The following is a 16895-nucleotide window of genomic DNA, read 5'->3' as shown; positions in this document are numbered from 1 at the left end:
TGTTACTGCAAGTATCAGTAGCCTGTTTCCTTATTCTTCCATAGGCAACAATCTGTTGGTAAGGCCATTGCTGGATACAGGTCTAGATTAATATACTGGGTACAACCTAGTGTGACAGTTCTTTCCATCCAGATAAGATTTTTCTTTATCTTTGTCTTCCTCGTCAAGTGTGGTCTGCTAAAATGAAGGCTACTTTGTTCCATGTACGTTTTCTAAAGTTCTGCTGACTTGCTGAAAGTTAAGATTTTTTTTTTTGCTTGTGATTAAATTATTTAGAAAGTCAAGTGAAAAGATGATAATTCCAAATGAGACAATAACCAAAAACAACTTTATTCCATGCTTGTGGTTTTTTTTCTTGCAGGTCGTATCTACAAGTGCTTGTTTACTGGCTCTGTGAGCTCACTACTGACACTGCCATTAGATATTCTATCGACGTAAGTTCTTAACCAGTCTGATACAAATAAATTTTTTAGAAAAGGTAATTGTGAAAATGGTTACTTAATGTCCCTTTCTTCATGTATGTTTTTGTGTCCATTATAGTCTATAGAACCTATATTTAGGGAGAAAAAGAAAGGGCTGATGGATGTGTCAAAGCATGTGAAGCTGTACTCTGACATATTTCTTTGACAGAGTTGATTTCAGTAGCCTCTTGTGTCACCTTTTCACTCTAGATTTCTGCTGCCTGTGGTCTTCACTGTGCTATGTGGGCACAAGTGTTTGTACAGCTGCATAGAGAGCCAGACTGATGCTTCACAGGGCATGGCAAAGTACTCTGATAGTGTATTTCTTCCTTATTTTAAAGGACTTTGTGTAGTTTGTCAGTTTCCTGAGCAAATTCAATGTGGTCAAAGAGAAGTGCAAGGGTGAAAATAAGTGGGAGGGAACACCTGGAATAGGAATGAGGATTGCTTAAGTCAATTTAAGTATTTCTTGCCTTTTATGAAACCCTGGTTTCAGCTGCCTAGCTGAATGTTGTTTTACTCCTGCTTTACAGTTTCATGTGAGTTGATGCTTAAGGTTTTCTAAAGTACAGAGTGGAATAAAGAATATCTGGGTTAAAAGACTGCCTGAAAAGTTGAGTCAAAGACGGATGCAGCAGTTTGATTTGTTTGGTTAGGGTAGCTCTACAGATAAAACATTTCAGTGGATGAAATTATACATCCAGCCATTTAAACAGGTCTTTTGCTATAGTAAATCCAGGTTTTCTCTACAAGAAACAACTTCAATATAGCAATTTCATTTACCTTTTAACTAAGTTTTTCTTGAATATTCTTTTTCCTGAAGTATTTTTGAAGCTTTTTTTCATCTTGAGCCAGCACTTGGTTTCTGCAGGAATATTTCTACTTAAACAGTAATAGTTTCAAAAGTCAAAGCAGAGGTACATAGAAACTTTTCCAAATCAGAATTTATCTTGGCACTTAAAAATGCTTGTATGCAGGTACTTACAGAAATCTCCTTTCAGCAGAGTTTTAAAAAATAAAAACGTCATAATTTCTTCACCTAGATGCACAAATAAATTCAGCTTTTCACACAAATATGCATTTTTGTTGATTTGAACTGGGAAGGTTTGTTTGAGCTACTTAATTAAGTTTAGCCTTAATAAGCAAAATACATTTTTAATTAATGTTTTTCTCTCTTTAACAGGGAGAACTTACTGGCAGACTGTTTGCAGGGTTGTTTTGTGGTGACATGCACTCTGTGTGCATTTATCAGCCTTGTTTGGTTACGTGAACAGATCGTCCATGGAGGAGCACCACAGTGGTTGGAACAAAATCAGCAGCAGCCACTCAATGGTGTTGGTCAACAAAACGAGGTAAAACTTAACTGCTCAATAGTTCATAGTAAATATAAAAAATGGGTTTATGTGAATAAATACATTATCAGAACCCAACAGTAATCTCATCTGACTGTAGTGTGTATTTGTACATTTACTGAGGTTGAACATGTGCTTCAATATAAACTCAGTAACACCATTGTTCAGTTCTTGAAGTCCTGTAAAGTGAAATGATAATGGATTTGTTTCAGTATTATTTTTGTTAGGTAGCTTTAAAATTGTTTAGATTCTTATGACAATTACTTGTCAGTATTGTTTACTTTTTAAAGAAAAATTTGTGTGTATAGAGCTGAATTGTCAACCATAGTAAATGAAGATGCCGCTTTTGTCTTTTTTACCAGTATTTTGGTAGTTCATGAGGTGTCAATTCACTGTTCTATAGGTAGGTGGAAGCTTTCTGAAACCTCTGAAGTTGGAGATTCTCTGATCCCTCACTTGACCCCAATTTACATGCTTGCTTTTTGTTCTTAGAGGAGACTCTTGTGTAGGAGAAGATACAAGCAATACCTGCATGGGGGAAAATATTTGATTAAAATTCTACATTTTTTTAATGTGTCAGCTTTTTTAAAAGTGAGATGCAAATCCTTAGTTTGATTTAGTTAAGTTGTCCTTGAATTATTTTTTTAATTTAGAGACAGTTTTCATAAGCTCAGGAGAGTTCTTCTCTATTAAGCACTGGTGAAACCACATTTGGAGTGCTGTGTGCTGGGCTCTCCAGTACAGTAGGGGTATGGACATCTTGGAGGGAGTCCAACAAAGAGCCAACAGAAATGATTAAAGAACTGCAGAGGATAAGGGAGGCTAACTGTTCAGCCTGTGTGTATAAATATATGATTGGTAGGTATAAAGACAGATGCAGTGTCTCCTCAGTAGTATTTAGTGACAAGACAAAAAAAGCAATAGCTGCAAGTTAAAGTACAGGAAATTTCATTTAGAGAGATGTGAAGTTCTCTTAATGCCGTCTGGAAATGGCACTGAGCAACCTGCTGTAGCTGACCCTGCTTTGAGTAGGTGAGGTGACTGGGTGATCTCTAGAGGCCTCTTCCAGCATCAGCTAGTTTGTTTAGAACTCTGTCTTTTAAGCGATTTATTGTTACCATTTAATGCTTATCTAAATTTTAAAAAAAAAGTAATTGTTTTGTTTTGTTTTTCCATGAATACAGGATAAAGTACAAAGACAGTATAAGCAGTTTAACTGAGTATTACATCCTGTTTCTGCAGGCTCAGGCTGTTGCAAATGGAGGTGTTGAAAACGCTGTGCTTGATCAGCCTGCTAACCCAGCTGCTGACAATGCAGTTGTAGGTGAGAACCCTGAAATTCAAGAAGAACAAGTAGATGAAGAGGAAGAGGATAACGAAGATGAAGAAGATGCTGTAGTAGAAGATGCAGCAGATGCAAACAATGGAGCACAAGGTAACAGGTGACTCAAAACAGTAATGTTCTAATTTTTTTAAATATAAATGAAACTGTTGAAAATAGAACTCTCATAATTCAAAGAACCTATTTGTATAAATTTCTTCTTCCAGTTGTTTATCTTCTTGCTTTTGCAAATGTCATACATTTCTCTTGAGTGTTAAAGTGTTGCTCACTGAAAAGTTGTCGGTATTTATGAGTTGAATACTATGCACCTTAACTCTTTTGTTCATTGAAGACATAATGTGGAGGGGTTGCGCCTGTTTTTGGGTGAGTGTGACAGCTGTAAGAATGGCCTTTGTCTCCTCAGATGACATGAACTGGAATGCTTTGGAATGGGATCGAGCAGCAGAAGAGCTTACTTGGGAGCGAGTAAGAAAGAATAATTTTCTTGAGTTATTTCTCTCTGATTTGTACTTAAAATGATATACAGTATTGCTGCAGCAAAATCCATCTGGGATATATTTGAGTACTGTTGTCTAGCGTGAAAGCTGCAGTAAGAGGCTTTGCTGACCTAAAATAATGTCACTGGATTAAAGACAAGATATTCTACTCCTTAAGCATCAAAAAGTTATTTCTTTGATTTGCAGTGCAGTAACAGCTTAAAATCTTTTAGCAGAGACCCTTCAGAATCTTGAACTGATTGGTCAGGTTTAGAAATGAGTTGCAGCTTGCATTGAGGATGCTGTGCCATGTTAACAGCATATAGGTGTTGTGTGGTATATGAGTACTTCACTTTTGTAATCCTCAAAGTACCAATCAAACTAAAGAAAAGAGGAAAACTGAAGTTTTTATTACATACTTCATTTACATAGTCGTAAAAGACAAATGCATTTAATAAAAGATGGAACATGTCAATGTAATATTGCTTTTGTTTTGTTTATGGCTCACAGGTTCCATAACTATACATGAGATGTATGCTATCATCATTTTGTTTACCATTACCACTAGCATCCAAGGCAGACAGCTGTAAATCTGGTCATTCTATTTCTAGGTTATGAGACAGTTGTTGCCTTGAACAAGGTCTAGAAATCCTCATTTCATTATAAGGGTCTGTTGTGATTTAAACTCACCAGACAGTTCAGCACCACGCAGCTGCTTCCTCACTCTCTCCTGTTGAGTTGAGAGAGAGAGAATTGAAAATGTATAAGTGCGGGAACTCATAGTTTGAGGTGAGGACAGTTTACTAGTCCTCATGTGCATAAGCAAGGCGTAACAATGAATTCTTTCACTAGTTCTTGTTAATGGGCAGGTGTTCAGCCACCTTGAGGGAAACAGAGCTCACTACTTGTAATGGCTTAGTGGGAAGACAAATGCCATCGCTCCCAGTGTCCTCCCACTTCATCCTTTTTTGCTCCAGCTTTGATTGCTGAGCATGGTGCCATGTGATATGGGATATCCCTTTGGTCACTTGGGGTCAGCAGACCTGACTGTGTCCTCTCCCAGTTTCTTGCGCATGCCCAGCTTTCTCCCTGGCATGGAAGCATGAGACGCAGAAAAGTCTTAAGCTCTGTGTAAGCACTGCTCTGCAACAACTGAAAGTTTGTTATCACAATGTTCATCTAAAAAAAAAAATCCAAAGCACAGCAAAATAGGAGCCTCTGCATAGAAAATTAACTATCCCAGACAAAACCAAGACCAGGGATAGGTCATGATCTTTTTATGTAGCTAATGGGAAATTCTTAGTTTGCTTTCAAAGCTAATTGGTGAAGAAGAATGTAGGTACACTCAGGTTTCTGAACTCTTACACTATATATATCAAGAGGGGAGTATTAGCTTTTTTATGTTCTAGGATATATTGATGCACTCCTAGTGAAAAGTACTCTGGATGCCTCTCCATGAATATAGAAATCTATTTTAGCAAACTGGCACAGGCAATCGATCTCTAGTTAATGTTTACCAGGGTAGGCTTTTCTGCTGTTTCATCTTGAGAAAATAATGTTCAAGCCTTGTGAATTTTTAAAAATATATTTGCATCTTAGTTTACTATGTAAAATCTGTTCAACTTTAATATCTTGAAACTTAGCACAAAACCCTGGAACAAATTAGCATTGAAACTGCTACTTTACAGTGGCAGTAGTATGAGTGTCGGGACTAAAACAGTAGGAAATCCTTGAAGTGTGGGGACAGGAGACGTTTTGGAATAGATACTCTATTTTTGGCAGTTCGGTGGATGCTTCCTGTAGCAGCTGTAAGGAGTGATGGAGGATTTGTTTCCTGTGAACCAGTTTTGTTCTAAACTTAGTAGCATATAACATAGCAACATTATCTAGTTACTAGTTGCTGTTATGCACTGGGGGTAGAATTATATCCTTCCAGTGAAACATAAGGTCATACCTTGCAAATTAGGAAGACGAAAAAATTACGTCTGTTTTTTTAAATATGATGTTGTTCAAACAATTTTAAACAGTCCTTCAAGCACTAAAATCTCTTGTAAATATAAAATCTGTGTCAATTAAATTCCTTGAAGTCTTGGAAAGAAGTAGCCTATAAATTAATCAATTACACTATCAATACATGTGTATTAAGGTAATTCTGCATGTATATCACTGCTTTTTGTCAGCTGAGTGTACTGTGTTGAATGAGAGCTTAATTACTACCATTATTATCAAGAATTTTTCTGGGTTCTGTTAGCTGAGCACTGGAAAAGCTTTTGACTATTGAACATGTAAAAATTGGAGTGAAAAAGGCTTCTATTAAATATATCACCTGTATTTTTCTGAGTGAATAAAACCATCTTTCTTATATACGCAGATGCTCGGGCTTGACGGATCCCTGGTTTTTTTAGTAAGTAAAATCCTGCATTCCAAAAACTTGCTTAACAGGCTTGTCTTTGAGAAAACTGTTCTTGTATTCATTCTGTTTGAAGTCTCTAATTTCATTTGATGTAGATTCTTTAAAAAGATTTTTGTACAATGTAATGACCAAGGAAATCATTTTAGCAGGAGTTTCACAGAGTAGGGTGCTCTATGTGGCATAAAAGTGGAATTTCTTCAAGATAAGGTAACTCTGGATCGTGTACTCTGTGGTAAATAAACATACGACTTTTTTTTAGAGTACATTGCTAATACATACCTGTTCTAGTCTTTAAGTTTTGCACTTTATGTTATGATTGAAGTAGTGCCCTCGTTTTACCTTCTCTACTTTTGCTCTTATAGCAACAAAATTGCACCAGAGAATTTTTAGTGTACACTAGAGTTTAAAATGTGAGATGATGAGCTGTGTTTCTTGGCTTTGAGATTTTTTGGTTACCTGCCAAAATTTTTCCCCTCTCGTATGTTATTTTAATTGACATCAATATGAAGTCATTTTTAAGATCTTAACAATGGTCAGTCTGCCTATTGGAGGGCATATCTTTTAGATTAATTCCAACATTTCTCTAGTTTAAGAAAATTTAGCAAAGAACTCCTTAAAAATTGGCTTTTTAAACTTGTCTGTGGAGAGACCCATGGTGATTATCTCCCCTGAAAAATTATTATGTATAATGCATATTGTGTAGTGGGCTTTGTTACAGTTTATTTGAAAGATTCTCCTCGCAGCCCATCCTTTCTGATTGTTGGCGATACCTAGCTTTGTCTTGAAGGTGAAGAGGGGGAGAGTGAAGAGTCAATGCCAACAAAACTTTAGCCCATCTCAGCTGCATTTATCGAGTGCCAGATCTCATATTTTAAAAATGCAAACCATTTATGTTTTAAAGGAAAAACTCAGATGTGCTGTTTTTGAGCAGTATAATTTTTGCTTTATCTCCTATATGAAAAAATAGAATTCTTAAATATTAATGTGTTTATTAGATAGTGTAGTGAATAAATGTCTTGTTTGATGTAAAAGTTTTTATATTTTAACATTGTGTCTCTTATTTAATGACATTTATGTCCTGTTCTCTTGTCTTCTTTTTCTCTCCTACCCCCCATACTCCTTGCAGGAACATGTCTTTTGGGTGGTATCTTTAAATACGTTGTTCATACTTGTGTTTGGTAAGTGTCATTTGCTCTCAGTTTAAAAAAAAAATTCTTTGTAAAGTGATAATGCAGCTTAATTTTAAGGCTATTGGCTCAAAATACATGTTGAGATTTTTAAAAATAGAATCACAAATGAACTAGAAATATGAATAATAAAACTTTATTGCTTCTAGCTTTGTCATTTTAATTCCTTTAATAATTTTAAAATAGGAAATCTAGCAAAAGCTTAATGATGTCAGTCAGGTCATAGGAAATAGTATTTTTGGAATACTGTTAAAGGAGGAACCTTCTTGAATTTTTTTTTGAGCAATTGCAGTACTTGTAGGAATGAGTCTGGGTACTCTTTCGTAGTTTTCTTTAGATGTAGTCTTATTACTTCTTCCATGAAGAATTCATTTTTGGACATTAAAATTAGGGGAGAGTGAGATGGAAACAGGAATGTAGCTGAATGTGTAAAATTGTCAAAAAGACTTCAATTTTGTGTATGAAACAACTGCTGAACACTTTTCCTTCCTTCATGCTACTAAATTAGTCTGACTTGTTTTTAGAAAATAGTAACTTCCAGTTGATGGTGTATTTTACTTCATTTTCCTTGCATCTTTTTAGGGGTAATGAAGCTGAACTGCAACTTTAAGTGCTTGCAAAACAGCTTTCATTTTGAGCACAAAAAAAATGAGTATTTCCATGTTCTGGTTGCCTGTGTAGTTAGTGCCAGAAAAATCTCTTAGACGTAAACTTGTCATGATTTAAAAAAAAAAAAGCCCAAACTGTAGGTATATATTTTAAAATTAAATGGAGCCTAAAAGAGAAGAGTAAAATGCCTAGCTTCTTCTAGATAGCAATAAGCTCCTCCTTAAGCGTTTCTGGAATTTTTATATTTACTGCTTCAAGTTTAGCCTATACTTGCATTTTCCTCTCTGCTCTGGCTATAGAAGGGGACTTGTGTAACTACGGCTAACTACAGATTAGAACTACAGATTAAAAAATGATCAGAGATTAATTGTCAGATTTTTAACTGCTCTAAATTTAGACTTTTCTCAGACATTTTAACTATGAAATAAGTACATTTTTGGTTTAAATTTAATAATAACTGAGTAATAAGAGTAATTAATAAAGTTGTTGTATAGATGTTTTTTTCAATAGCTCTTAAGTGAGTTTTCCAGGTGGGAAAGTTAATAATAAAAAAAGGAATGGCTTTCTAGAGTAAGTAAGCAGGAGATATGGGAATTTAATTTGTATCTCAAGCCTATTTTTAGTGTCTTTCCTGCTGAGTAATACTGCTTAACTTATAATTGCCAAATCTCTAGCTATTAGTTAGCACAGCCCTGGTGAGTTCAAATGTCCCAGGAAGTACTTCAGTAGTAGATAAAACAGAGGGAAAGAATCTGGAGCCTTAATTACTTGTCCAGAAGTTCTTCTTTGATTTTCTTTTCAACAAGTTAGTCACATTGACTTAATTCATATGTTCTGTAGCTCATTATAGGACTCAACAGAGAAGTTTATAACCTTTACATTGAAAAGGATCTATTAGAAATTCTCTCTTAAGCTATTAAAAAGAAAAGATAGACTGTGCGTGGTGATCTCATAAAACACTCAAAGAAGTATAACTGTTAAATCTTGAGTGTGCTGTCTGTAGTAATTGTGTTTTTTCATCTGAGTTTCTCTTGTGTTCACTGGTCATGAAGAACTCAGTGCCTCTCGTTCTTCACAGTACTTGCTAAGCTCTTTGACAGCGATTTGGATTAAGACTTTCTGATTGTTGATTGGGGTAGTACATGTCTTGAAAAATCTTTCAGGTTTTTGTTTGTTTTGGTTTGGTTTTCTTTTTTCACATTTTGGTTGTATGAAAATGAGAAGGAGAGAGAAAATTATCAGGCTTTTTGAAGGTATATTTAGTCTACAGTAGTCCCCGGAGTGGGTTGTTACGATATAGCAAAGGCAATATAGGCAAAAAGGAGAGACAGCAGGAGAAGTTCTATGTTTTTAATGCATTCCATCTGAGACCTCTGAACTGGGGAAAGTTATCAAGAATTGTGTCTGTTCTTAATACAGTAATTCAGGGTAGAAGTAAAAGCCTTCTCAGTTTCTTCCTATGCCTTCATTGGAGGGTTGTCTCTTCCCCTTATCTTTGGGTCTTGTGTTTTTCATCATCTTAAAAGAGCAAACTGAGTCATTAGCAAAGTAACAGGCTCCTACAGCATTGTGTGTGTGAGATCAATATCAGTCTTGTACATAAGACTGGAAATTGAATTAATTTACACATTTATATTTGTAGTCTTTCAGTGGGAGTTCTAATCCAACTTCCAGAGTTTTTAGAATAGTAGAATTACAACACAAATATCCGTACGGAAAGACAGAGGGTTTTTGAGTTGTTTTCTCAAAACTGATGTGAAATAGAGTGATTACCATGTTGTTTAACACGTCCAGCAAAGAAGATTCTGATTAGCAGTTTTCATGGCCTTTATTTTTTCTTTGTGCTTACATTATGCAGCATTTTGTCCATACCACATTGGTCACTTCTCCATTGTTGGCTTGGGCTTTGAGGAGTATGTAAGTACTGTTTTATACTTTCAAAATATAAAAACTGCCACTACTTCTGTAATCACAAAATTTTTGTGGTATTTTTCCACTTCTGTTTGTGATTAGAAAAGTGACCCAGAAAGTCATTTTCAAGTGAGGCTTCTTCCTTTTACAAAAAGATGTGTGTATGGTGTGTGTTTTTCTTAAAAGCATCGTGTTCCTCATGCGTTCTTAGTTTGTGTATTGGGTAATTTTCATATCTGGTATTAAAGGAGAGGGGGTTGTGTAAGATAAGATTTCTTCTTTCATATGAATAGGTGAATCACTGAATACCCAGGGTTGGACAGGCTCCACACAGGACCACCCAAACCCTATGTCTACGAGTTTTGTCCAGACTCTTCTTGAACTTCCATAGATTTGGTGCCATGTCCACTGCCCTGGGGAGCCTGTTCCAGTGCCCAACCACTCTCTGGTGTCAAGAATCTTAATGAAACTGTCATTCTTCTTGAAGAGTTGAGATTTGGACTCTTCTAATTACATGGAATGATGATGTAGTCTTCTGAGAGACTGATCAATCTTCCCCCTTTTTCTTTCCACTCTAGGTTCAAGCATCTCACTTTGAGGGACTGATTACAACTATAGTTGGATACGTTCTGCTGGCAGTGACTCTAATAGTTTGTCATGTATCCTTTTGTTGTTAGTTACGTGGTTCAGATCTTACATGTGAATTGTCTTTCTGGAAATACTTTGGTGATGCACAGAAGTGTTGCTCCACTCTTCCAGTGAAATTAGAAGGAAATTTTTTCTTAGTTTTCTTGGACCTTTTAAAATTGTCAGTGGGACTGCACGCTTCAGATCTCTTGCACGTGTTTGATGAGACAAATTTGTAGGATATTAGGAGATTTTACAGGCATGTTTGAGTGCCTGTAGGTAAGTTTTGAAGATCTGTCCAAGATGACTAGTGAATATCCTCTTGATTTTTACTTTTCTTTCCTCCTCACTTCTTAGATGTTGCTGTGGGCTATGTAGTTGCAGGCTTTTGAGAAATGGGATTGTGAAAAGACCTAGGACACAATAAGAAGTTTATTCAAATCTCTTTGCTCCTGCCAGATCTGTAGTGTGCAGACTGAATTTCTTGTTTATCTTTCTGAAACACAGAGACTTTGCAGCAGTCATTACTTTCAGATGATAACCATTATTGCAGAGAAAATTAAGTAGCAGCGGATTTCTGAGAGGTAGAAGATCACAGGCAAATAGTTTGCACCCTAGCTGCTTGTTTTTAAAGGAGCTGCCTCAGCTTCAGTTTAAAGAATAAATATTTGTGAGCAGTTTCCTCTTCAAATGTACGTACACAAAGCTCATGTCAGCTTCAGGCCATATTATGCCAGTGTGTAATGCAAATGCGGTAAAACAGTTGATGACGCATCTCTGTTTTGCCTCTTAAAAGAAAATTTTGAAATTTGCTTCACAGTACTATTCATGGCATATGTTTTTCAAAGGCAGTAGTCTCTCCGGAGATAAATTTTGGCTGAATGATTCAGGAAGGGTTTTTATTGTTTTAGATTTATATTTTTGGAGGTTACCTGGCACATTTGTCTCCCAGATTCACAATTGATTTTGAAATACAGAGTCTGATAAGTACTTGTTTTTTAATTTTTGTCTTTTATAAAAACTTCCTGTAGGTTAGCCACGTAACATAATGTTTTGTATTAAACTATGAAATGCTGGGATGATTACAAAAAGTATTTTTCAGTATTATTTTCTTGACAGAACTATTCAGGGTTTGGCAGCGCTTGTTAAGTTCCAGCGGTCACGTCGTTTGTTAGGAGTTTGCTATATCGTTGTCAAGGTAATCCCATCTTCTGTATAGCAAAATGACTCTCTCAATTTAAATGTGCGTGATACTTTTCTTAGCCATTTCTGTTTATCCGCTGAGGTATTCTTTTTTTTTTTTCTCCTGAAGGTTTCCTTATTAGTTGTGGTAGAAATTGGTGTGTTTCCTCTCATCTGTGGCTGGTGGTTGGATATATGCTCTTTGGTAAGTATAAAAAATATGGGATAAAAACTTTTTTCAACAGTGTTTATAGTTAAACCAAAAATTTCTGATGAGAATTGTGATAGGAGTGGGATAGCACATTCCTGTTTTTATAAACATAGTGTTGCTGAAGTGAAGGGATTGGAGCTTTTTTAGGTACCACTTAATGCTTATTTTATTTTCCTTTATATAATTTAGTACAAGACCCCTGTTATAACAAGTGTATAGGCAAACTGGTTTACTGAATAAATTTCTTTATGGTAGCCATCTTACATGAAATGCTAAAAACTTCGTATTTTAATAGCTCTTTGATCTCTCTGTTTTGAACATGTATTTGCTGTATCTGCTCAGAATTAAGAAGGATAATTTTGTTAAATTTCAGAAGTTTTTTTTTCTGGGAAAAAGAGATTAATTTTAAGTGGAGAAAATTAATTTCCTATAGCGTTAGAGATTAATTTAACATAACAAGTGTTTGCTTCCATCACAGTGCCACTCTGAACCGATTTATAACTTCAGTGTATGTAAAAGGTGCAGCTCTTCTCTCTGTTGATCAGAAATGTATCCCTAGTTGCTATTCTTAATCCAAATTTTAGTGTTTTTTTTTCATTTAAATGCTGTAATTATGGGTTGACGTGGGGCAAAAATTTAATTATTAAGTAGTGTATATGCACCAGGATAAACAAAATGAGTAACTGTAAAAGTTTGCCAAATTTCTTTTTTTTTTTAATTACTTTTAGGAAATGTTTGATGCCACTTTAAAAGATAGAGAATTAAGCTTTCAGTCTGCCCCAGGTACCACAATGTTCCTGCACTGGTTAGTTGGGATGGTTTACGTCTTTTATTTTGCATCCTTCATTCTCTTACTGAGAGAGGTAAGTTGGTAAGGACAAGATTGGTATGCCATATAGTTGAAGAAGCTTGTGTGTTGATCTGTTAGATCTTTGGCAACTGGGTGTTGTTGCTACTGTGTTTTGTGTGTAGAGTGGATTTCAGTGGTATTTGGAAAGGGCTACACTGGTACATACTTCAGTGGAAAACAGTGATGTAGGGTAGTATTTAGTAAAAGTTGCTCTGAAAGTAAGACCTCCTATTTATTTCCATGGCAACTACAGTAGATGCAAAGAGCATGAGAACACTGTTTGATAGAGCAGATTCGCAGCTACAAAACACCATTTTTCAACGCAGTCACCACTATTAGCTGTGCATTTTTGCCAGCCATGAACAAAAGCCTGCATGTCACACTCATAAAAATCTGCACCAGCAGAGATGACCTGCTGTTGCCACTGCTGAAACATACCACCCACCTCCTCACTGTGCTCACATCCCCTGTTTGATCTCCATAAATGTTCACCAAGCGTCAGTGAGTGTTAATGGGTACCATTTTTTCCATGTAGTGGAATTCGGTGACACGTTTGCTTCATCTGCACTGCCATGTCAAACGCCATTTGTCAGACTACCCCTCTGCTGCCAACTGTCCCACAGCAACAAAATGTAATGGAATATTTGCAGAAAGGTTCAACCTCTACTGCCATAGCACCAACATCCACCTCTGATGTTTTGAGCCAATATAATAAAATAGGAGGCATTACTTTTGGAGCAGCCCTCATACTGTAATGTTTCCATTTACTAAGAGTCCTTATTTTGTGGGTGCTACCTTCAAATTAATACTTGACAGCTGAGCTTGTAATTGTTTATTGCTTCTTTAATCCTCAGTGAAAATATTTTCTTATTCTTTCCCTGTACCATTTTGTTACATTTCATGCTGCTGTCATGTTTTAACTTTTTTTTTTTTTTTACTGCAGCTATGTTATGCAAAATGTAAAATCGGGAATTCAGAACTTTGTGATTGTTTCCTATTTTCCACTTCAGGTATTGAGACCTGGTGTCCTGTGGTTTCTCAGGAATTTGAATGATCCAGACTTTAATCCTGTGCAGGAAATGATTCACTTGCCCATTTATAGACATCTCAGGAGGTTTATATTGTCAGTGGTAAGGACTTTTCTCATGTATTCCTTTGCTTGGAAAGAAAACTTATTTTAATTCCTATATATAGTATTGCATATTTAAGGAAGACCATTTTCACCATGAAGGTGATCAGACGCTAGAACTGGTTGCCAACAGTATCTGCTTCTTTGAGATAATGAAAACTCAATTGGTGAAGGGAATGGATAAGTGGTCGGGTGAATGAGTGAGTGTCAGTTGGCCAGGGCTAACCCATCATACACAAAAAACATGTCAGAGAGGTGGATGGGATAGTAGGGTTAGTTGATTTTGCTATTCAGACTAACACAGTTAACTTCCTTTCTGCAGATTGTCTTTGGATCAATTGTACTGCTCATGCTCTGGCTTCCTATACGCATTATTAAATATCTCCTGCCTAACTTTCTCCCATATAATGTTATGCTCTACAGGTAAGCATTTTGTTTCAATAAGATTTTTCTTAGTCTCCCAGTAACTAGAAAAAAGTGCTCTTTGAGCATTAATGTGACATTGTTTGGTATGTTATTTTGTTGGGGTTTATTTGTTTGCTTTGTTCCAATTGAACCAAACTTTTTTTGCCTGTTCTCGAAAAGTAAAATGATGAGGCGTGCTGATACACCATTCACTTTGTCAAATAAATAGCTGATAAGAAAAATAAAAGGCATTTCGCAGAAGTTCAGAATGATATCAGTTTACCTTTTGTATTCCTCCAAACCAGCTTTCTCTTCCTCCTTACGATAGGAGAGCTACTGTGTTTGTTTTTCACATTTATTCCTGGTTATCAATTAAATAAAAAGGTCTGTAGATGCTTTTTTCTAATAACAAGGGTATTTTTCTGTTACTAAACAATAGTTGAAACAGCAGTGATAAAAGCATATGGAGGAGCAAATTGGATGCTGGGATGTCATATTTCTTAATGTTTCTTAAATTTCTTGTGCACCTAAATGCCTAAACAGTCCCATTTAACAAGTGCTTAGAATAATATATAAGGAAAAATGTCTGCAAAATCCCAATAATTTTTTCTGTTGGTATCCAGTATAGTTTTTATTGTTAGTATGATTCAGTGTAAGAGTTTGCTAACAGAATGCTCCTTATGTTTCACTTCCTGCTTTTCCCATTTCTAGTGATGCTCCAGTAAGTGAACTTTCCCTAGAGCTCCTTTTGCTTCAGGTGGTGCTTCCAGCTTTGCTAGAGCAAGGGCATACAAGACAGTGGCTGAAAGGTCTTGTACGAGCGTGGACTGTTACCGCTGGATACTTGCTGTAAGTACAGAAAGCCAAAATCAGCTACAAGCCTTGTGTCTGGCTTAGCCTCTTAATGAAGGCAGTAAGCTTCCAAGAGAGTTATTCCAACAAGTAGCTTTAACAGTTTTTTTTAATAGATAGATATATTATTTTTAAAGAAACTACTGTAGTGATTTCTTATGGGAGTGTCTCCTTCTATGAAGTCATACTAGTCTTTGACAAGTATTTCCTTTGGTATGCTATTACAGAGTTTGCTTAGTAAAACTTTTTGAAAAAGTCTGATTAAACAAGTTGTTAACTTTCTATTAAATGTAAAAATGAGATGTGTCAGTAGAGTATTTCTGTCACTCATGTAATCCGTGTGCATGATACACTTCTTTCATACTGTGGGGAATGGGTTGAAGTAAAGGAAAGATGATTTAGAATATCAAACTGAAGATGCTGATACTTAGAAATTACAGATTTTAGAGGTGGATGATAGGTCTCAAAATATACTTTCAACTGTATCTTGGCAACCTAAAGTAAATGATCACAAAAAATGGAGCTGCTTAATTTTGATGGCCAGGCAGAGTTCGTACATTTGAAATGATTTTTGAGTTTGTGTGCTACTTTCCTTGTTAGTCAAGAAATAAAATAAGGTTGATTTTGTTTCTGTTTCTTAATCTATCTTCAGAGTAGATTGGCATTATCCCACTATGTCATGCTCATCTTGAATCATACAAATAGAGTGTTATCAGGAGGAAGAATTATTACTGGCTAAACTTTGTCTGAGACTCTATGAATGAGAGACCTTTTCTTTCATTGCAATCTGAAATGTTTTTTACTTCTCTTGAGGACCTTACCGCCTCATTCTCTTAGTTTGCATTTTGAAGAGTTATTTTTGGAATGCATTTGTGCATGTTTTGGAAGTACTTAAACATGATGGAAGAAGATCAGAGATGATGACAGAAATTGTTTTGCTCTTTCCATTGCTAACAACAGTTGTAAAGTATGTCTGTAGCAGTTTTAGTTGAGCAAAGATTAAAGTATTTTCCTCAACTTTTCTTAAAATAGCAAGCAGTACTGTGAAAACGCTCTCATTGTCTGGCATTAGGCTATCTACATGCACACCTTTCTGCTACTAAAAACTCTACTGCAACTGAGAATAATTAACGTTCAAGATTTATTTGATATTGAGGTATGCAAGGAATATGAAAGGAATGCTTTTCAAGTACATTGGGGGATTCTGGGATTAATGTTCTTAGAAAGTTGTGAGCAGGCTTTGAGCAACTTAGCATCTTCCTGGAAGATTCTACCTGACTCTCGGTAAACCTGTATGTAGTAAAGCAATACTGTCCCTGGACAGCTTAGTTTTGAAGACAATTGTTTGCTGCAAAGCTTAATAGCAGTAAAGTTCTGCTGGTATACCTGTGTAAATTTTGCACAACTTGTTCTTATTCTGAGTACGTATTTTAACATCTGTGTATCTGTAAGATTCTCATTCATATGAAACAGACCAAAAAAGAAAATTTGACTGTTACAGAGACCTCCATTCTTACCTACTTGGTGACCAGGAAGAGAATGAGAACAATGCAAACCAGCAGCCTAACAATCATCATGCTCGCAATAACAATGCCATTCCAGTTGTGGGAGAAGGTCTTCATGCAGCCCATCAAGCCATACTTCAGCAAGGAGGACCTGTGGGTTTCCAGCCTTATCGGAGGCCTTTAAAATTCCCACTCAGGGTAGGTATATCTAATGCACTAAGAGAAAAGGGAAAGGCATTTTAAAAATAACTGGGGAGGGGGCTCGTGTTTTGTTCTGCAAGGAGGATTCTGCCTACACATTATCAGAAGTCAAGTGGTGAGTCATGTTTTATATTCTGTACAGTTTACGTATTTTAAAAAGTAAACTTTTATTTTATTTACGT

General features: G+C 35.9%; 1 protein-coding gene across 4 annotated transcripts in view; it reads left to right on the top strand.

The window, feature by feature from the left end:
* Positions 1-16895, top strand: part of MARCH6 (membrane associated ring-CH-type finger 6) — a 44903-nt gene that overhangs the window by 15367 nt on the left and 12641 nt on the right. For all 4 annotated transcript variants that reach the window (XM_021386058.1, XM_021386056.1, XM_021386057.1 and 1 more), the window contains exons 5-19: positions 362-434; positions 1645-1813; positions 3056-3248; positions 3559-3620; positions 6003-6035; positions 7171-7222; positions 9699-9757; positions 10330-10410; positions 11508-11576; positions 11691-11765; positions 12500-12634; positions 13632-13751; positions 14073-14173; positions 14867-15004; positions 16509-16710. In XM_021386058.1, coding sequence (XP_021241733.1) covers positions 362-434; positions 1645-1813; positions 3056-3248; positions 3559-3620; positions 6003-6035; positions 7171-7222; positions 9699-9757; positions 10330-10410; positions 11508-11576; positions 11691-11765; positions 12500-12634; positions 13632-13751; positions 14073-14173; positions 14867-15004; positions 16509-16710 — 1562 coding nt within the window. The remainder of the gene's footprint in view (positions 1-361; positions 435-1644; positions 1814-3055; positions 3249-3558; positions 3621-6002; positions 6036-7170; positions 7223-9698; positions 9758-10329; positions 10411-11507; positions 11577-11690; positions 11766-12499; positions 12635-13631; positions 13752-14072; positions 14174-14866; positions 15005-16508; positions 16711-16895) is intronic.

The sequence above is a fragment of the Numida meleagris genome, chromosome 2 (genome assembly GCF_002078875.1).
Source record: "Numida meleagris isolate 19003 breed g44 Domestic line chromosome 2, NumMel1.0, whole genome shotgun sequence".
NCBI lineage: Eukaryota > Metazoa > Chordata > Aves > Galliformes > Numididae > Numida > Numida meleagris.
The sequence above is the reverse complement of the archived record's forward strand: the minus strand, read 5'-3'. Positions and strand labels throughout refer to the sequence as shown.